The 22,809-nt window shown below is 36.9% G+C and overlaps 1 protein-coding gene across 3 annotated transcripts in view; it reads right to left on the bottom strand.

Annotated features, from left to right (window-relative positions):
• USH2A (usherin) overlaps positions 1-22,809 on the bottom strand; it is a 734,839-nt gene that overhangs the window by 539,538 nt on the left and 172,492 nt on the right. For all 3 annotated transcript variants that reach the window (XM_025927811.2, XM_086694483.1, XM_086694484.1), the window contains exon 15: positions 10,211-10,374. In XM_025927811.2, the coding sequence (XP_025783596.2) occupies positions 10,211-10,374 (164 nt within the window). The remainder of the gene's footprint in view (positions 1-10,210; positions 10,375-22,809) is intronic.

The following is a 22,809-nucleotide window of genomic DNA, read 5'->3' as shown; positions in this document are numbered from 1 at the left end:
CAATCAACCACCAGCTTATTTATCCCCTTCTGGTTTAACAAGATGCATCATCCTCCATCCATTTAGAGACGGACATCCAATCAGACTCTTTCGTTAAATAGGATATCAAAGGTACAGATTGCTGTGTTACCTGACTTCAAAAACCATTAGTATTTTTGTTAAGAAATTTCAAAAAATCATGTGATAACAGTAGAGCTCTATTACTATTCATGTTAGGGGTCCTCAAGACCACCCCCAGGTTCAATGATTTACTAGCAGGACTTGCCAGACTTACCATAAAGTCCTACTTGTGGCTATGATTTATTATAACTAAAGGATAGAATGTAATCAACAAAGGGAAAGGCACATGGGTAAGTCCAAGGGAAACCAACCACAAGGTTCTAGTCACACGGGATATGCCTAATCCCTCCCCCTCCCCGCCCAGCAATGTTAATGTTTTGTGAAAACATGTGAAATGTTGCCAAACAGGAAAGCTCATTAGAAACTCAATGCTTAGGGTTTGTACCAAGGGCTGTTTATGTAGACAGCCTTTGTCAACATGAATAACCCCCAAATTCTAGATTTCCAGAAGGACATCAGGGTTAAGCATAAACCATTTGGTCAGACAAAATTTAAGAGACAGTGAGCCACTCTGACCTGTTTTGGGGATGGCAAGAACCCTCACAAAGCCCAAGTTCCCAGATGCCAGCCAAAGGCTAACTTTGTAATCAGGTTTTTCTACAGATAAGCAGTCAGACCCACTATGTTACCTTTTTTCTAACACACAATCCCTAGCTTTTTAATTTTTGTTAATGTTTATTTATTTTTTTTTTTTTGAGAGAGAGAGAGTGTGACAGAATGCAAGTGGGGGCAGGGCAGAAAGAGAGGGAGACACAGAATCCAAAGCAGGCTTCAGGCTCTGAGCTGTCAGCACACAGTCTGACGCAGGGCTCACACCCATGAACCACAAGATCATGACCTGAGCCGAAGTAGGACACTTAACCAACTGAGCCAGCCAGGTGCCCACACAATCCGTAGCCCAAAAGGGCATAGTACTCAGGGATAGAAAGAGCTATAAGAAGAGCATCACTTGACAGGTGCTGTGGCTACTCATGGCAGGATACAATCAGCTTAAGACTAGCTCAAAACTGCTCTGCACTGAGACAAGAAGCTGAGGGTTAAATATTCCAACTTCTCTTCCTGCCAGCCTTTCAGCTGACTGGCAGGCTCCTGTGAGTAGCCAAAGCAAACAGGAAGTCAGAGGGTAAGGGAGCCTGCTGATGCAGACCATCCAGAATCTTGATGGAATAGAGTAGGGTGGGAAAGTATGGAGTAGGATAGTGAAGTTATCCTGCACACCACGCAAAGACTTTCAACTAAGAGCTATTACTAATTCATCAGTATTCATGAGGGATACACTCCACTTTAAAGACATGGTATAATCCAATAATAACATTTTAAGAAAGTATTTCAAGAGCACTGAATTTGAAATATACAAAATTCCATATATGATGCATAGGCTTCCTAAAGACAATGTCTCTAATCCTAAGGGAGATAATATTGATGTTATATTCTTAAAGAAAAAAAAATATTTGAACTAGATACACTCACTCTTCCCTTTTATCTTGTTTTTCCTCCTTGGGAATTTGCATTGTCATATTAAATATCTAACTGTCCATATGCCTAGTTAGATACAAGACGAGAGTAGTACCAACCTCAAAATGACATAGTGACACAGGAAACCATTAGTCCATAGTCCATAGTGACACCAGGAAAAGAGAACCATTTCCAAAGAGGACCTTATATTTTTGAATTCTGGAATTTGCCATATATGATATGGTCATTTGCATTGGTTGAACACTGACTGACAGGCATTTGATCTGTCAGGGATTTTTAATTTAGGGCTCTACATCCTGTTGTTCTTGGTGGAACCACAAAGACTCATAAACTGTCTCATTTATAGCATTCTTAAAGAGCCTTGTAATCTATGGCAATTGAATATTTTTAGTGGATATTACTAACTATATCTAAAACTCTGCATGATATCAGGAACACAACAGATTTCAGAGTTAAAGCAATCAAAACTGACCTTCAGACTATTTTCTAAGACAGTGAAATAGTTTTTGGATGACTGGAAGAAAAATATGTTTTCATCCCATGTCAAAGGGTATGGGAAATGATTTGCATTACTTGAAAATTTCCTTAGCAACAAACATTCACGTACACAAATACACAAATAGGCTCTTTCAAACACTTAAAGTTGATTACTTGTTATGACTATCTCTAACCACGGTCTTGTCCAACTTCACAGTATAGATGTAGCCTATTTGACATCGAAATGAGAATGTTCATAGATCTGAAGGCTTTGATGGTTCAGTACCACTTTGAGAAATAATATTATGAAATCCCAGCCCTGAGATAACCTGAACTCACCTTCTGTGTGCTGAAAGGGAATTCTGAGAAAATGGTCACATACTCATTTATCAAAATTGCCAAACATGACCTTTGCATAAGCCAGACTTTCTTTTAAGGAAGGATAGTATAATGTTGTGACTATATCCATTTGTTTGGGAGCCATGAGTTTTAATCTTGGCTTAGGCACTTGGGTAATTGTGTAACTGTAGTCAAATTTTGACTAGACTCTCTGAATCCTCCCTCATCTATAGTAAAGGGAGGATTATCTACTGTTCAGGATTATTTTGCATATAAAATGAATATGTGTATGTCCCTCTTCCATGAAAGGCTGGAAACACTGTGGCTATGAGAACAGGTGTCTGGATTCCCTCTGTCCTTTCCCTTGCCATCCTTAAGGGGTTATCCCTATGTATGTGATTCCAGCTGGATGGCCACCAAGTCCACATCCAAATCTACAGGAAAAGGAGAGATGGCAGGCATGTCCTGTGGTTATGAAAGCACAACCCAGGACTCCCACACATCACTTCTGCCCAGATCATTTCAGGCAGAAGTTCGTGACATGGCCATACCTAGTCACAAAGGAAGATGCAGCTATGAAGCCAGCACTTAGTGCCATTAATGAAAAACAAGTAGAAGATAGTTATTAAGAAACATTTTAAAATGGATTCTATAGATGAAATTAAAAAATAAAACAATACCTAGAAAATTATAAGAAATATTTAAAAAGTAAAAAGAGATAGGAGTGCTTCTGATTATGGCAACAAAAAGAGTTTAGACTCAAAGAGTTAAAACTCAGTGAAATCTCCAAAATAACCATTTCTGGGAGCTCTAAATCAACCACAAGCAAACAAAAAGTTAAGAACATATACCTACTCTTGAAGAACTTGGAGAGCTTTGAGTCGTAACAGTAGGAGTCTGTGGCCCTTTTGTGAGGGGCTGTTCCCATAGTACCAGTTCCACAATTAGGTGTGTTAGTTGTACCAGCAGGGCTGACTATAAACAGTAGCTTTGGTACCACAGGGCACTGACTCCATATGGGGTTGGCAGCAGGAATTCATAGGTTTGCCATCTAAAAATGGCTCAGCTGATTGGGAACAAGAGGGAAAATTCACAGGTTTGCTAGCCTGTGCATGTGCTCCCAGCTAGGTTAAGTGGGGAATTTACCAGATAATCAAGCAGGAGACCCCAGGCAGGAGACAGCCATGGAAGACCTGAGAGAGGTTCTCCACAGATCTGTAGCAGGCTGGAAAACTATGAAGCTATGGGGAAAACCATGAGAGCCAGTGAAAAGTGGAGGCCAAAGAACGGAGAACTCACTGTAACTCTGAAAACATCCCCCAAACCAGACACACATTGAATGGCAGAAGCTATATGGTCTAGAAGTATTTGAGCACAAACATTGCCCAAATATTTGGCTGCTTCAGACACAGCAGTGACTCCTAGGAAGCCAGGCTGTGAGTAAAAATTAAATTAAAAAACAAAAAAGCTGGTAGAGACATCAGCAGCTGTACCCTGCAGTGGAGAAATTTTCCCACCATTTAAGTCTATGCAAACTATCAAAAAAACCTAAACAACTTATGTGTTTTCAACATACAATTACAACACACTTAAAGAAACTGCGAACTATAGTCATAAAATTGGCAGTGGAGAGAAACAGATTCTGAATGATCTCTAATATTAAGTGTAGCAAAAAATACTTCATAGCAGCTATTGTAAATATGTCCTAAGAGTTAAAGAAAAATATGATGATGATGATGATGATGATTCAGTAAAAAGAAAACTTTAATAGAGAAACAGAATGTATAAAAACACTAAATTCCAGAGTTGAACAATACAATAACTGAACTTGAAACTTTCCTGAAAAGGACTCAACAGCAGATTTGAAAGGAAAGGAGAAAGAATCAGTGAACTTGAAGATAAAGCAATAGGTAAAATGTAAAGATATAGCAATATGATTTAGGCAATCCACAGAAAGAAAGTGAAAAAAATAGACCAAACATGAACAGATCCACAGAGACCTATAAGAAAATGTCAGGTGTACCATGCACCAAAATATGTGTCATGGGATCCCCAAAATGAGAGACCGAGAAAGTGGCAGAAAATATCTGAAGAAATATTGGCTCAAACTCCCCAAATTTGGTGGAAAACATTTATCTACATTTCCATTTCCAAAAAGTACAATGACTCCAAGTAGGATACAAAAAGATTCACACTAAACATATCACAGTCAAACTGCTGAAAGACCAAAAAAACACAAAAAAACAAAAAAGCAAAAAAAAAAAAAAACACTTTTAAAAGAGTAAGAGAAATTTCATTTACAGTTGAAGAAAAATACAGTTAAAGGCTGACAAAAACAATGGAGGCCATAAAGTAGTAGAATGAATTCAAAGTCAGTCCTAAAAGAAAAAGGAGTACTTGTTACCAAGAATTCTATCCAGAAAATCTACCCATTTGAAGGAAGGAAGGAAGGAAGGAAGGAAGGAAGGAAGGAAGGAAGGAAGGAAGGAAGAAAGAATGATACAGGTATTCCCAAATAATTTGAAAAAAACAGTGGGAGAATTCTTGTAGACTAGCCCTACAAAAAATACTAAGGAAATCAATCAGGCTAAAAGGAAATGACACAGAGAGTAAATAAATTGAATCACATAGAGGTAGGAAGAACACCAGAAAGGATAAATATGGAGTAAATATCAAAGACTCCGTGTATATCTGTGTGTGTGTATATATATTCATATTCTGTTTTCTCAAATCACTTTTAAAAACATATTACTGTTAAAAGAAAATAATAATTATATTAGTTCAATGTTGGGTTTATTATATATACTATATATCTGTACATAGTATATATATATATACACAGTATATATATATATATATATATATATATATATATATATATATATGTGCAACACATACACACATTTACACGGTATGACAACTCAAAGATAGGGAAGGAAAAGAAGCCATACCAAAAGCGTATCTGTTATATATTACCAGCATTATATCAGTACAGCCTAAAGTAGATTGTGGCAAATGAGTATGCATACTCTAATTCGTAGGGCAACTAGTAATAAAATAACACAAAATATAGATTAAAAAGTCAACAGAACATAATAAACTGATTTTCAATAAGACTAATGAGAACCAAGGGAAAAATAGTGTTTTCCATAAATAGTGCAGGAACAACTGGAAAGCCACATTCGAAATGAATGAAATTGGAGACTTAACTCACAACATATCTAAAAATCAATTCAAAATGGATCAAAGATTTAAATATAAAAGCAAAAAGACTATAAGACTCTTACAAGAAAACATGGGGGTAAATCTTCCTAACATTGGATTTGGTAACGGTTTCCTAGATATTACACTAAATGCATAAATAATAATAAAAAAATGAATACGTTGAACTGTACCAGATTTTGAAACATCCATGCTTCAAATGACACTATCAGGAAAGTGAAAAGTAAACCCAGTTGGGAAAGACATTTGTAAATCATATATCTAATAAAGGACATGCACCTAGAATATGTAAAGAACAGTTACAGCTCAGTAATAAAGACAGATAACCCAATGAAAAACTAGGCAAATAACTTGAATAGACTTTCTCCAGAAAAGATATACAGATGGCCAATAACTATGAAAAGATGCCCAGGATTACTAATCATTAGAGAAATGCATATCAAAACTACAATGAGATAGCATCTCATATATATTAGATGGCTGTGATAAATACAAAATAACAATGTTGGCAAAGATATAGAGAATCTGAGCCATTGTGTACTGTTGGTGGGAATTTAAAATAGTAAAGCTGGTGTGGGAAATAGTATGGCAGTTCCTCAAAAAAATTAAAAGTAGACTTACCATATGATCTAGAATCCCTCTTCTGTTATATACCCAACAGAACTGAAAGCAGTCATTGAAAGCAGTCTTGAAGAAATGGCTATACACCCATACCCATAGCAGCATTACTCACAGAAGCCAAAACATGGAAGCAACCCACAGGCCCACCGACAGATGAATGGATAAGCAAAATATGGTACATTCATATGATGGAATATTCTTCAGACTTAAAAGGAAGGGAATTATAAGATAAGCTACAAAATGGATGACCCTGGAGGACATATGCTAACTGAAATAAGCCACTCACAAAAAGGCAAATATTTTGTGATTTTACTTATATGAGGTTCTTAGATTATTCAAAATTATAGAGAAAATAAAATTGTGGTTGCCAGGGGCTGGGGTCAAATGGGAGATATTATTGTTTAATTGGTACACACTTTCCATTTTACAAGTTGTAAAGAGTTATGGAGATGCACAGCAGTGATGGTTGCACATTATGATTGTATTTAATATAAATTAACTGTGCATTTAAAAATGGCTAATACGGTCAGTTTTATCTTGTATATATTTGACAACAAAAATATTTTTAAAGTGTTAGTTACAAAAGCTTCTATGATAAGTAAGGATAAAGAAAAAGCTATGAGTGATAAAAAGATGGATAAATAACCAAGGATAAACATAGCAGTAAACAGTGTCAAGAAGACTTAAACACAAATGAGCTATGGACAGTTTATAAATAAATATAAATATATATTATATAATTATATGTTATATAATTATATAATACATATAATATATATTAATATGTAATATATTTTATGTATATTTATGTATTTTATATATATTTAATATATAATATATAAATTTATATATATATATTTCGTTAAGTTCATAGTAAGAAGTTTAGGGAAATTGAAATTTCATCCACTAGTAAAGCTCAGAAAAGCAAGAACCATTTAATACCTGTTTTGCTAGTGTCCCTCCTATTAAGGAGAATGGCTACAATTCCTAAAGCATGAAACAAATATTGATAGGAAAGAAATGAATCAAAAAATAAGGAAGCAGATTTTAAAGAGGTTCTAACTATCTTCTCTGAATTCAATTCTCCTGCATTCTGGAAATTATATGCTCAGATTCCCAATTCAACTTTCTGTCAAAAAAAAAAAAAAAAAAGAAGGAAAAAATAACAGATGATACTGCTAAACTATTGCCAGTGGCCTCTAAGGAAGGGGAAAAGATAATAGTCATAATCCCATGGTTCCCAAACTGTGTAGAAGGACACCATGAAACATACTAATGTTCCTGAAAAACACATGCTTGACATCTGTTGGACACAGAGCAAAATACCAGCCCGAGGTAGTTCACAGTTTCAACAATAGATAGCACTACATTCCTTCCAATAGCATCCTATCTTTGCGAAGCTGCTTGTTCCGGCTGTTGCTAGGATAACAAGCAAGTACCATGTAAAAATCGAGGTGGAACAGGAAGGAAAGCAGGCTCCCTTCCTACCCATGCCACAACCAGTATTTCCCGTGCCCTGTGCTCACTCCCTTGTAGTGCCAGTATGCCCATCATTTCTGCTATGTTTCGAGCTTTTTTAAAGGCAGGAATCCTGTCTATTTTTTTTTTTCTAAAATGAATGACTTGTGTTGATACTGGGCTTCTAACTTTGCACAGTGTTGGGTAAATTTTGTGAACCACAAACCTAAAACAGCAGCAGCAACAACTACCATAAGTAGTTGAAGGAATGTATTCATCACCAAGGATCACAAGTTTAGAGAGAAAATTTAGTATGTGTATATATATAAATATAAATATATATATATATATATATATGCACATATATATACACATATTGTGTGTGTGTATATATATATGTATATATATATTCTTCTATATTCTTCTATATTCTTTCTGTATAAAAACTTTTCTATTCCTAATTATTTTTCTATATATGTGTGTGTGTGTGTGTGTGTGTGTGTGTGTGTGTGTATATATATTCTTCTATATACACACACACATATATAGAAAAATAATTAGGAATAGAAAAGTTTTTTAACTATTAAAATTGGAAGCATTTGGAAAGATACGAAGGCTTAGCCCAGAGAAGGAAAGATATAACATAAAAGTAAATGTCTACCACTGCTAAGAAACGTAGGCCAGGTGTTCAGTGAACCAAACTGCCCAGTTCTACCTAAGGTATAGTTCCTAGACTGTGTCTTAGGTGTAAGAATAAGTATAAAAAAGTGGAGCAGATGCCAATATTTTCACACAAAATTAGAGGCAGAACCAATCAAAAACTGCTAAGATTCAGTATGTTATATCTAAGTTTGTCACAAAATGCTGATCTACAACTGACATCCAAAGCAATATGCTGGAATTCGTGTTGCACACAAATCAATCAACTCTATAACTAATCAATGAATGATAAATATTCTCAGTGAAATCCAGATTTAGACTGTATTTACACAAAGGCAATCATGACAGTCCTTTCCCAAAAGAAGCATAAATACCTATAATGTTATTTATACTAACATCCACAGAAACCAAACGAAACACGGGATACTGAAGATAAAGTACATAGGTACAAAATCTGAATATGTCTTGTTAACCATTAGCCACACCCTGTCTTCCACTATCTCAAAATCTAGTATAGCTGCTGTGGAGCCCAATATTATATTAGGTAATTCTCTGTCTCTTAAATGTAGATAACACAGTTCCTAGCATGTTTGTTTATGATGATTTGTCCTGACTTATGGCATTTCCTAGCATTGTGACTCATGATAGTCCCAGGACACCCCAAGGAGAACATGCATTGTACAATATGTTATAGAGGGTTCCTTACCACATGTTCTCAGCAGGCATTTCTTAGGAATTCTGGAAAATGTAAGGATATATGGTCTTGAAGTAAATATAAATAAATCATCAATATGCTATGAAACTTAGGCTTGCAGGTTACTTGAGAAGTCAAGTCAAGGCACTGGAGAATGGTATTTAAAAGTCTGAAGATACTAAGGTGTAATCTTTAACTTCCAGGAGTTAAAAATAGAAATGTGAGAGATGTTTAAACAACTAATACAACTTACTGTAGAATAGATATGAAATATAGTAGTAATATGCTGTGATAATAATAATTGCTACAATAAACAAATGTTGATAGGAAAGAAGTGAATCATGAAATAAGGAAGCAGATTATAAGTGAGGGTCTAAACAACTAACAATAGCACATACCCATAAAATTTGGGGGATAGAAAAACATAACTCATCATAAATAAGAATAAATCTTCCATTTGGTATAGAAAATTGGCTGCAAATATCCTTCTTTGGTGGGGTCACCAATCATTTTGTTTTAACCAGTAGTGTTGATTTTTTGCACTGAAAGTCCTATCACTGGAAAGTCCAACATCTGGGGAAAACCGGGACTCTTGTCACCACTAGAGTGATTCCATTCTTTTTTTTTTTTAATTTTGTTTTTAATGTTTATTTATTTTTGACAGAGAGAGAGAGAGAGAGAGAGAGAGAGAGAGAGAGAGCGAGCATGAGCGGGGGAGGGGCAGAGAGAAAGGGAGACAGAACCGGAAGCAGGCTCTAGGCTCTGAGCTGTCAGCACAGAGCCGATGTAGGGCTCGAACTCACAGACGGCGAGATCATGACCTGAGCCGAAGTGGGACGCTCAACCGACTGAGCCACCCAGGCGCCCCTAGAGTGATTCCATTCTAACAAAATATTGTAAATTTCCCGCTACTTACATAATAACCATTTTCAATAATCTCATCAAGGGAAAAGAACGCGTTTCATTTCATGTAGTTTTTTTTGTTTTTTGTTTTTGTTTTTGTTTTTTTTTTTCATTTCTCACCGAAATCCTCCACATTTTGCCTAAGCCTTTCTGATGGGTTCTCAGTGGAGAAGGAAAATAACGAGACACTCTTCCCTGCATGATCTTCCAGCCACCAGCACAGGGCCAGAGTTCACTTACTTTTGCTGCAGCCCAGTGGATTGTTCACATCCAAATGGCTTGCCCTGGGAACACAAGTATCACACTTGGAGCCAGTGACAAATCGTTTACAGAAACACTGGCCCGTGACCAAGTGACAGGTTTCATTCAAGGCTCCTGAGAGATGACAATTGCAAGGCTGACATCTGAAAACAAGACAAATAAACCATCAAAGAGAATAATGTTTTGATTAATAATTCATAGTATAAGTTACATCTATCAATAACATTGTGAAATAAGATGGTCTGTTTTAGCCAATCTATTGAAAAGAATGCTTGAGCTAAACAAACAAATACAAAATCAAACAAGACAAAAAAAGAATATTTAACAAAATGTTGCTCACAATAAAATCTCTATGAAGCCTCCTCTTTGTAAACTAATTAATGGCAAAAAAAATGTTATATTGCTTTTTTCATGCTACAATACATCTTATGGATTCTTTTGAATGCCAGTTGCTCAATTAAGAATACTGTAAATTTTGCTTTCTCACAAAAGTAGCTCCTCTGAAAGCTAAAAATTTAGATTAGGTACCCATAAATCATCTTTCCAAGTATCTACCAAGTTATAAAATATAACACTGGTATGATAACCACTGATCACCCTAAAAATCTTGAAATTCTATAGTTAGTCTTACAAAGAATAAATTTCACTAAGAGTTTGAGGAAGACATGTTCCAATACTGCCGATGCCTTAATATAGGTTATATTTCATTTTCCATCTTATGCACTAAACTCATTTATCCAGAATGGTTGGTGAATAGAGCATTCTTCTGATCTATGAAAAGATGTTAATGATATAAATATCATGAGATGACTTCGTTCCAACTTCAATTTCTTGGACCTAAAGTTGCTTGTAGAAATCACTATCCTGGCATTTTGCCATGATAGAAACCAAAACCTGTTTCCTCTGAGTAAATTATTCAAATTCATGGCCAATGCCAATGTCATTGATTAGGGTAAGCAATTTTGGCACCAGGAAGTGTTGGAGAAGCAAAAACAGCACATGTAAAAAAAAAACTCACTTGTAAACGGGAACTTTCCATGTGGTGCATTTAAAATAACATTAAATGGATTCACCTCTATTTTCTAATAAAGATGCTGGAGGCATAGTTTCTTTATCCCCCCTGCAACTTCTACAGTGTGATCTCTCGGGTAATCATTCAACACCCTTAAAAAGGCCGATAAAAACTAAAGACTGCTAAATAAGCTGCAAATTTGTTTTATGGACTAATATCACCTTGGGAATAAATAAAGTACAGTTTCTCTTGAAAACCCCTACACTGTAGTTTGCCCTTTTTATGTCATGATAAAAGGACATTCCCCCCCCTACCAACAACTATATTAAGTCCTTTATGTATACAGACACTGCATCAAAACTCCATTTCAAATAGATGTTTTATTTAGGCTCCTTAAGTATCAGAGCTGAAGAAAATTATGCATGGAAATTAAACTGGAATTATAGAAGCAACAAAATATTTGAGTTGCTCTTAATTTCATTATATGCTATTACTTAGAGCATATTGTTTGTAGGCTTTTAATGTAATATTGGTAAAGCATAAACAATAAGAGGCAAGCTTCTCCCAATGCATATATATATATCACCACACCAGTCATGAATAAGTCTCTTGAGTATTCAGTTTTTATTACCATTCACTCATGAGACAATCACACTTACTTTACATACAGTACATTTAGAGTAATAGTTTCCAGTGTATAACGCAATTCCTTTCCTTGATGTAGTTCTATTTTCTTCCAGCTAGCTGCTACACGCTTAACTCCAAGTTAGCTCTGTCAATATCCATGGGATATTAAGTTCTGAATCCAAATGGAATAAATAAATCCCTTCTTAGGAAAGCATGCAATGTTTTGAGTAATTAAATGTGACTATTACTGATTTTATATTCTCTTATCCCAGCTGGTGTTATATCTAACTTATCTGACTTGTTATAATTGCTTGACTTCAGTAAGAGAGAATTTTACCTGAATGAAGTTCATAGGAGACTTCCCTGAATATTATAGTTTGTTTCTAACCCAAAGGGCACTGGGGATGATTTTGTAATTGAGGTTTAAGTAAAATGATTCCTATACATTTCTCAGCCGCTCAAATATAATTTTAAACATTTCCAAGACTCTTTTTAGCAAATCAGCTACAAGTCTGATGTCATTTGATAAGTTACCCCTTCTCAAGAGCACCTCCTACATGAAATACATTTCACATTTATTAAAACAAAATTATACATAATAAAGGAGAAGACATTTTAAGCTTAGAAAGAGAAACACCAAACTAAGATGAATTGTGATATTGATTTTGTCAGGATAAATGGTTTTTGTAATATTAATATAAAGAAACCTTCATTACACTGACTCTCCTGGTACAGGCAGAGCTTCTCCCGCAATCTGTTTAAAATCTTCATTTTTCATCCTTATGGGAAAACCTCACTTGCTAAATGGATTTCATAAAGAGTAATCTGTCAAGATTTATATAGATAAACAATTTGTGATGTTTATTGACCAGTTCATTATGGTAAACAAAACAGGAGTAAAGCATCGCTAATCTCTGCCAGCACTCTGCTATTACAGTTCTGTTTGGGCCTTTATGTAACTCAGCGTTTACTGAGTACAGTGGGAAATAAGTTAATTGGCCTCTGTTCCTTAAATCACAAACCTCATATATTTTCCTTTCCACAGAACTTAGTCCAGTTGTGCAAATAGTAAGAGGAAGAGCTATCCTACTTATTATTATTTCAAAACATCACTATTAATAAAGGAGTGTATTTCAATGACGCATTTCATTGTCAGAAGCTTCATCATCTAAAAGAGAGCTATACTAGGAGGTCCAAGGATGTATTCCAGGATATAGATCACTTTACTGACATTTCTCTTTGAACACCTCTGTTCTATCGGGGGATTCAACTCATGGGTACCATCAAATGTTTTTATACATATTGATTGACATAAATAGTATTCATTGAGGTCCAATTATGTTCTATGACTGGAAGAGACACTGAGGACATAAAGAGGAAAAAGATAGAGTTGTCCCTGTCTTCAAAGAGCTCATAGTCCAGCAAGAAAGATAAAATACAGCCTTAATAAAGATATATGCAGACTCTGTGGGCACAGAAAAGGACAAAACTAGTTAGTCTGGCAGGAGGGAAAGGGACAGAGAAAGGAATATTAAGAAGGCATCTTGGGGGAGCTTGGGTGGCTTAGTCATTTAAGCATCTGACTCTTGGTTTCAGTTCAGGTCATGGTCTCGCAATTTGTGGGTTCAAGTTCCACATTAGGCTTCACGCTGGCGGTGCAGAGCATGCTTGGGATTTTCTATCTCTCTCCCTCTCTCTCTGCCCCTCTCCTGCTCATGCTCTCTCTCTCACTCTCCCTCAGAGTGAATAAACTTCAAAAAAGAAAAAAAGAAGGAATCTTGGAAGAGATGTTTGAGCTGAATATTAAAAGTTGAATAGGAATATGCCAGGCAAGACAGAGAGGGACAAAAGAGAGAGAAAAGGGAAACATCAGGAGAGGGTATGAGGTTATAAGCAAGTCAAAATTTGGGGATAAAATTCAGAATGGGAGGGGTACCAGACAAAACTAACTGAGAAAGCTAAGCAGAGGCAAGATATTGCCAGAAAAGGTGCAACAGTGACAGTGGTAAGGAGCAACGGAAAGGAGAGAGAGAGAGAGATTTAAGAAATGTTGAGTAACTAAAATCAGGAGGATGAGGCAGACATTGAAAAGAGAAGCAAAGGGGCGCCTGGGTGGCGCAGTCGGTCAAGCGTCCGACTTCAGCAAGGTCACGATCTCGCGGTCCGTGAGTTCGAGCCCCGCGTCAGGCTCTGGGCTGATGGCTCGGAGCCTGGAGCCTGTTTCCGATTCTGTGTCTCCCTCTCTCTCTGCCCCTCCCCCGTTCACGCTCTGTCTCTCTCTGTCCCCAAAAAAATAAACGTTGAAAAAAAAAATTAAAAAAAAGAAAAAGAGAAGCAAAGAAGGGCACAGAGTTACTTCCGGTTTTCTAATTTGCTGACAGGTGTGATGGGGACACCATTTGACACAAAGAATGGATGAAGAAGAAACCTCAAATTGCTGAGGGATTGTAGACAAGGGTTGTTAATGATTATTAATGAATAAAACAGAAAGAAATGTTAAGGAGACTTTAATCTGGAGAAATTGGCCAACGTTTCCATCAGTCCCTAGCACAAAGACTTGCACACAGTAAAGGTTCAATAAATAAATATTGTTGAATAAATGAATGAAAAAAGCACTAGGAAAGCTTTAGACTCGGAATAGGACACCACAGATAAATCAAATGTGACACGTAGCTCTAAGAACAATTTAGCTCTTTCGAGGCCTTTTTGATCAGCTTAGCTGTCCCCCCAGCTAACTTCTCCCCCAAGGAAGGGAATGCTTTCTTCAAGATTGGCCTAAGCTTTGACTGACTAAGACAAAAATCATACGACTTCACTCCTATGAGGACTTTAAGAGACAAAACAGATGAACGTAAGGGAAGGGAAACAAAAATAATATAAAAACAGGGAGGGGTGCGAAACATAAGAGACTCATAAATATGGAGAACTGAGGGCTGCTGGAGGGGTTGTGGGAGGGGGGATGGGCTAAATGGGTAAGGGGCATTAAGGAATCTACTCCTGAAATCATTGTTTCACTATATGCTAACTAATTTGGATGTGAATTTTAAAAAATTAAAAAAAAATTTAAAAAATAAATAAATAAATAAATAAATAAATAAATAAATAAATAAATAAAAGACTGGCCTAAGCTTTGACACCTTAAGGCCAGCAGAGTTCTCCATTCAGTCCTCTGGTTCAGGATCCCGTGAGTACTAGAGTGCCCTCTAGAGGAGGTTGGTTTTCCGCTCGTTGAGATTATATTTCCTCTTTGCAGCGGAACTGTGGCTCGCTGAGGTTCTTAGTTTTGTTTGTTTGTTTTTGTCACAGCCTACTAATAGCATTGGATTCTTTTGGAACTGGAATCAGAGTTACAGGAGAGGGGTGGGGGGCTCGGAGATGCTTCTTGTGTGAACTGAAAACCAGACTCACATGGCTTATTGGAGAGGAAGTGAGAATAGTATTGTCTCATCTAGAAGGGAGGAGTTAACAGTAGCCAGTCTACCCTCTCTGGTGAAGCCTTCCCAGGCACAGATAAAGGGACTCATCATGACTAAACCTGGGCAATGACTCTTTTGCATCCAGGCAACAATGACATCTGAGTCCAAGGAGGTGGCATTCCTGTCATTTAGAGAAGAGCTTGCTTAGCAGGGTTCTACATCTGAGACCCCTACCCCTTTCCCCTTTGTTGACATTCTACCTAATCGCAGAGAGCAGAGATTGTCTCACATATCAGTCACCAAAACAAATATTGTAAAGAAATAAAACCTCAGAACATTCACTACATTAATAATATCATACATGTTGACATCTAGAAGAAACTCTAGTGTCACTTTCCTTAACCTCTGCATTATAGGAGCATAATAACTTGGAGGTATGATAAGAGATTCAAATTCTTAGTGTTTTCAGGTAGAAGAGAGATTATACTTATTCTCTGTGGCCCCAGAAGGCATAAATAAGACTAGGCAAAAAAAAGTTACAGGGATGAAATTATGTTTCTCAGAATTAGAGTTGTCTGAAACAAACATGAGTTGCTTCATGAGACAAAGAGGAACTTTCAGTTCCATGTTTTTGAGCAGAAGCTGAGTGACCAGTTAGTCTGAAAAGGTGATTTATGCAGAGAAATGTATAGGGCAGAGTTTAGCCAAAATTACTTTAAGATTCTTTCCAAGTCTAAGAAGCTATGATTTTATGATGCTTGGTGGAAATAAGTGACTTGCCCAAGGTGACAGTGAATCTGGTTACAGGGTCAGCAATCTTTATGTGTAAAGAAACGGATAGTAAATATTTTAGGCTTTGTGGGCCATGTGATCTCTGCCTCTCTAGTAGTATGAAAGCAGTCTTAGGCAATACATAAAGAATGAATATTGCTGTGTTCTAATAAAGCTTTATTTCCACAAACAGATAGCAGGCCAGATCTCACCTGCAGGCCATAGTTTGCTGAACTCTGGTACAATAGGTTGAATTAAGACCCCTCAGCAATGTCCAAGTCCTAATATCTGGAACTTGTGAATATGTTACACCTTACTTGGTAAAAAGGAACTTGCAGAAGGGATTAAGGATTTTGAGATGGAGAAATTATCCTGGATTATCTAAAAGTACCCAATGTAATCATAAGGTGATAGGAAGAAGCCAGGAAGGGGATAGCCAGAGTGAAAAGTTGGAAGAACATAAGCAGAGGTCAGAGAAGAGAGAAAACATTATTCTGCTAGTTTGGAACATGAAGGAAGGAGCTATGAGCTAAGGAATGTAGGTGGCCTCTCAAACTGGGAAAAGCAAGAAAGTGGATTTTCTCCTAGAGTGTCCAAAAGAAACATAGGCCTACTGACACTTTGATTTTAGCCAGTAAAACTAATTTAGGACTTCTGACCTCCAGAACTATAAGAGAATAGAGTAATGTTGCCTTAAGCCACTAAATTTGTAGTAATGTATTACAGCAGTAATAAGAAATCAATATACTTGGTCAAGTGGAAAAGTCATAACTGGACCCTAGATACCCTGATGCCCAACACTGAGGTATTCCCATTAAATAACACTGAATAAATGCTATTAATTTATAAAAATGGGCATTTCTTAGAGAATAATACAGACTCCATGTTAAAGAAAAAATATATTGTTTAGTGGCCATGAAAGACTGAAAAGAATGATCACAATTCCTCACCCCTCTTCTTATGAAGACCCTTTGCAACCAACTGCACAATTCCATCATCCAAAAGTAGAATCTATTTCCCCACTCCTAAATATGGGTTGGCCTGTGACTTGTTTTGGCCAATAGAAAAAGGCGACAGTAATCATGTGACAGTCTCGAGTGTGGGCCTTAAGTGTCCTGGCACACATCTGCTCTCTTTCTGGGTACTCTGCCACTGCTTTGTGAGCAAACCATGGCTAGACTGTAGATGACCAGAGATGCATAGCCCTTTTACTCCCACAGCCCTAGACAGCAGCCAGCTGCCCAACAAAGCGTCCCTGTGGAGCTTGACTCCGTGAGGCACATTCCCCAATATTCCCACTCTCGCACCACGAACGGATATACGTTGACAAGTAAATTATCTGCTTTCATTTGAAGTCATTGACCTGGTTCTCAAAGAAAGACCAGTTGAGATCAACTGGAAAGACACATGTGAAACGATTAACAGACCAAATCTATCCCTCAGTGTTCAAACGGAGAATGTTTGCAGTAAAACCAAAAATAATCTGCTCGTAGAAGAGTTTTACTTCATCGTATGTTTTAGGAGTCTGAGCCTTTAGGTTCTCTGGCCAGCCTAGATGCAAATTTCCTACCACTTGAGGTAAATTACAGTTCAGTATGTGTCAGCTGGTAAGAGACCAGTAGTGATACTTCTAGCTCCTAGCTCCTTGAGGCTTAAAAAAGACAAAATACAACCAAAGAACACACAGAGAAGTCATTAGAGGAGAAATTTTGAGGGACTGTGACAAGTGGGTGGTATGTAAGGAAAACAGTGGTGCACCAGATGAACGGAGCAGTCTTGGCCATGGGAAGGAAGAATCATACTTACAGGTCAACTTGAGGACAGCACCAGGGAGTACATATAGTGTGTCAAATATGACTCTCAACTACCAATTGAGATGAATTGAATGTGGCCCATTTTTGTCTCATTGTTTTTGGTTTAGACAAATACGATATGCTTTTTTTTTTTTTTTTTTTTTTTTTTTTTGCTTTATTGATTTTTTTAGTGGGCAGACTTTTTTTGCTTCATTGTTTTCGATACTGATTAAATCATGTTTGCTTTATATGTCAGAGGTAAACAGAGTGATTTTTGCACTTGGATCAGCTTTTTAAAATATTGCCCCCTTTTTGTGATAGGTAACTTTTGAAGAATGAACCACTTGGATGAAAACAAGCAAATGATTTTCCAGCTTGTTATTGTTGTGTTTGGCGGATTTTTGCTTTTGTTGCTGCATTTTAGGGTGAGGGCCTATTTTATTTATTTTGTCCTTGGGAGTATACAAAAAGCCTAGAAAATAAGCCAAGAGAAAAATGTAGCAGACATAACTGTGTACCATAAAGAGAACTTGAAGAAGGGGAGGGGGGTGTGTGTGTGAACTTCATGGAGGGTTAAATAAGATCCCTTGAATATATAATTGGAAAAAGCAGATGAGGAAGTCAATCTATTTTCTAAATCAATAAAGAGATCCAATGACATTTGCATCTTTTCCTTGCGTAACAATAAAACACTTACAATGTTGTAGAATATTGTAATTTAGTGAAAAAAAAGTGTATTTGCAAGTATCTACCACAGTACCTAGTTCAAAATAAATTCAAGTGATTTTAGTTAATTTTCCTTCTTTTGAAAAAAATTTTGTCATCAGGCCATCAATAGGTATTTTCCTATGCAGCATGTCTCTATGTATTTGAAGTTTTCCTTCATGAAACAAAGTTCCTTCTACTAAATGGAACCGCATATATTTTAGTCATCTTTGTGCACATTTTCAAAAGAGTCAACATTAGTGTGTGTGTGTGTGTGTGTGTGTGTGTGTGTGTGTGTGTACACACACACACAATAACAACCAGAAGTCAACAAAGAGATTTCAATATCATTCAGGAAAGGAATGGAAAACATAAAAAAGAATAAAATCCATTTTTATCTCTTCTCAATGATGAGCAGAAGTATAAACTCAAGCAATTCTCAGTGTCATATTTTGAAATATCCTTTGCTATGACCTTCTGTGCCCGAAGATTTCTTCTCTAACGATTATCACTGTTAAAGTGAAAAGAGACAGTCAAACTTATCAGTGGAAGAGAAGGGTCAGCTCAGAGCACAGGCATTCCATACGACTGATTGAGCAAAGAACACATCCTACTGATTTCCTTGGGTCCCAAATGGTCATGGGAAGCTTTATTCTTTCTATTCATTGCAGAGAAGCTACATTATATATGGTAGCTCTTGTTTCCAATAGCTCTTTATAGGGCAGCCTGTCCTCCATATCAGAGCCAATCCTGTCCAATCTGAGAACAGCCTGAGCCCTACTCACATATAGGTAGTGTGACTTGAATTTTAAGGTTTATATCCCTTCACCAAAATGATGATGGCATGAGATGGCCTGAGATGGCATGAGACTTGTATTTTTATTTTGGTAGGAAAGTAATATAAAAGAGAATTCGTTCTGTGTTGGCTATGTTAAGAATGAGAGACGTGCAAATTTAAACCTCAGAGACACAGGTAGCTATATGCCTAGAGCCCATGGCAGGAATCTGAATAGATGCTGATATATTAGAGAGTCGTTAACATTATATAGTGGCTGAAATCATAAACACAGATATGTAAATTGGAGGGTTGGATAGAAGAGAAATAATCAGGAAAAGAGAAGACAAATCACAGAGGTAAGAAATTGGAGGCCAAAGGAATACATAATTTAAAGAAATAGGGAGGGCAGTAAAATAATTAGCACACTGAAAAACCATGAGTCATAAGAAGCAATCATAAATCAATTTTACTCCCATATTTCCCTGATCTTTTGAATATACTGCATGGGACTAATTCCTCTGTCTTCCACTTGGATACAAAATGAGTCAGTTACCTGGCTTTTCTGGTCTTTCTTAGGCATAGAAAGTGTCATGGTTACTTTAAATTGTAAAGCACAGGTTCAATACGAACAAAATTGGAGGCATCACACTTCCTGATTTCAAAAGATATTACAAAGCTATAATAATCAAAACAGTATGCTAATGACATAAACAGACATATAGACCAATGCAACAGAAAAGAAAGCCCAGAAATAAATCTACACATATATGGTCAACCAATCTTTGGTAAGAGTGTCATGCATACACAATGGGGACTGGGTTGTCTCTTCCATAAATGATGTTGGGACAACTGGATATTCTTATGCAGAAGAATGAAATTGGACCCTTATACCATATACAAAAATCAGCCCAAATGGATTAAAGACAGCAAAACACTGGAAATTGTAAACCTACTAAATGAAAATATTGGTTAAAGCTTCTTGACGTTGATCTGGGCAATGATTTTTGGATATGACATCAAAGCACAGGAAACGAGCAAAAATAGACAAACGGAATTGCATCAAACTAAAAAGCTATGCACATCAAAGGAAACAAGCAACAGAAGGAAAAGGCCACCTATACAATGGGAGAAAATATTTGCAAACCATCTGCAAAGGAATTAATATCCAAAATATATAAGAAACTCATACAATTCAGTGGAAGGAAAGAAAGAAAGGAGGGAGGGGAGGGGAGGAGGGAGGGAAGGAGGGAGGGAGGGAGGAAGGAAGGAAGGAAGGAAGGGGAAAGGGGAAAGGAAAAGAACCCAATTAAAAATGAGCAAAGGAGGGGCGCCTGGGTGGCTCAGTTGGTTGAGCATCTGACTTCAGGTCAGGTCGTGATCTTGCAGTTTGCAGGTTTGAGCCTTGCATTGGACTCTGTGCTGACAGCTCAGAGCCTGAAGCCTGCTTCAGATTCTGTGTCTCTCTTTGCCTCTCCCCTGCTCGCGCTATATTTCTCTCTCTCAAAAATAAACATTATTTTTTTTAAATGAGCGAAGAACAGAAGACATTTTTTCAAAGGAGACATACAAATGACCAACAGCTACATGAAAAGGTGCTCAACATCATTAACCATCAGAGAAATGCAAATCAAAACCACCATGAGATACCACCTTACACCTGTTATGATAGCTATTGTCAAAAAGACAAAAGGACAAAAGGTAACAGGTATTGGTGAGGATGTGGAGAAAAAGGAACCCATGTATATTCCTGGTGGGAATGTAAATTGGTACTGCAATTATGGAAAACAGTATAGGAGTTCCTCAACAAATTAAAAAGACTTTATGATAAGATACCACTTCCAGGTATATATCAAAGTAAATAAAATCAGCATCTTGAAAAGATATCTGCACCCGCATGTTCACTGCAGCATTATTCACAGCAGCCAAGATATAGAAATGAACTCAATGTCCATCAAAGGATGAATAGACAAAGAAGATGTGATACACATACACACACACACACACTGGAATATTATTCACCCATGAGAAAGAAGAAAATCCTGCTATTTACAGCAACATGGATGAACCTAGAGGACATTACATTAAATGGAATAAGCCAGAGAGAGAAAAACAAATATGGTATGGTATCACTTATATGTAGAAAGTGAGGCAATGAGAATGAAATGCATGGTAGCAGTTCCAATCAGCACAAGCACATGGTCTTCAAGTCCTCCCAGCTTCAGGGAAAGAGCAGGGTCATCCTCCCTGGAACTGACCCACAGTACAGCAGAAAGAGAGTTCTTTCTTAATAGCACTCAGGTTACTTAGGATTGGCATTTACTCCCTACTGGGGGCAGAAGGTGAGAAAGTTAGGAATGGAGCCTACCAAAAGAATTAAGTAGGAGTATCAGACAATGGGTTTGAGGAAAGGTAGGAGCCAATTATGAGGGAATTTGGAGACAAGAGGATTGGGAAAGATGTGATGTGTTCACAGAATAGCATTTCTGGAATTAGGAAAATATGAGAAGTATAGAAGTTCCAAGAGATCAAAAAAAAAAAAAAATTCTGGTTGTGCTCATGAAAATTGGATGTTGGAATGGGAACTGAATGAATGAGAAGCAAGGAGGAAAATGGCGTCCCTTGGAGAAAGTTCTCAATGAATGGAAACATGGACGTCTGAAGATAAAAACAATGAGGATGGAGGCAAAGCGGTATCATTTCAGAGGACAATTGGTAATTTTTGAAAGGTAGTTCGGAATCTGACTTGATATAATTACAATTCAGCTGATAGGTAAAGACATACAATTATACTTATATAGAATGTGTCACGAATCTTTTTACTTTGAACCCATAATTACCCTGGATCTTTTGTTCTTTAGAATCTACCTGGCTTCTTACACTCAGGCTCTCTCCTAGACTACCACCTGCACTGATTGCTTTTACTTTACTGAGCTCTGCTTTCTTGATTTTAACCTCAGCGCCTTATAGTAATGTACTTTATACCTATTTTTTGGCTCTCCCTGTTCCTCATCAATTTTGGTGAACATTTAAATGCAAATTTTAGGGGCACCTGGGTGGCTCAGTCAGTTAAGCCTCCACTTCTTGATTTCAGCTCAGGTCATGATCTCATGGTTCATGGGATCCAGCTCCACGTCAGGCTCCATGCTGAGTGTGTCGCCTGTTTGGGACTCTCACTCCCTCTCTCTCTGCCTTCCCCTGTTCATGCACTGTCTCTCTCTGCCTCTCTCCCTTTCAAAAATAAATAAATAAATAAATAAATAAATAAATAAATAAATAAATAAATAAATAAATAAATAAATAAATAAATAAATAAATGTGTTTTTTTAAACAGATTTAATCCAGGGAGTTCAACTTCAGTGTTAACAAGTCTTACTTCAGAGTGATAGGTGATAGAACACTATCCTGTAAGCAAGTCTTGATCCTGAATTCTACCGGGGTGGAGTGTGGGATGGGTAGATAAACTAGAGAGAAGCAGA

The sequence above is a fragment of the Puma concolor genome, chromosome E4 (genome assembly GCF_028749965.1).
Source record: "Puma concolor isolate L17-30 chromosome E4, mPumCon1.1.hap2, whole genome shotgun sequence".
Classification (NCBI taxonomy): Eukaryota; Metazoa; Chordata; class Mammalia; order Carnivora; family Felidae; genus Puma; species Puma concolor.
This window is presented reverse-complemented; position numbering and strand designations above follow the sequence as displayed.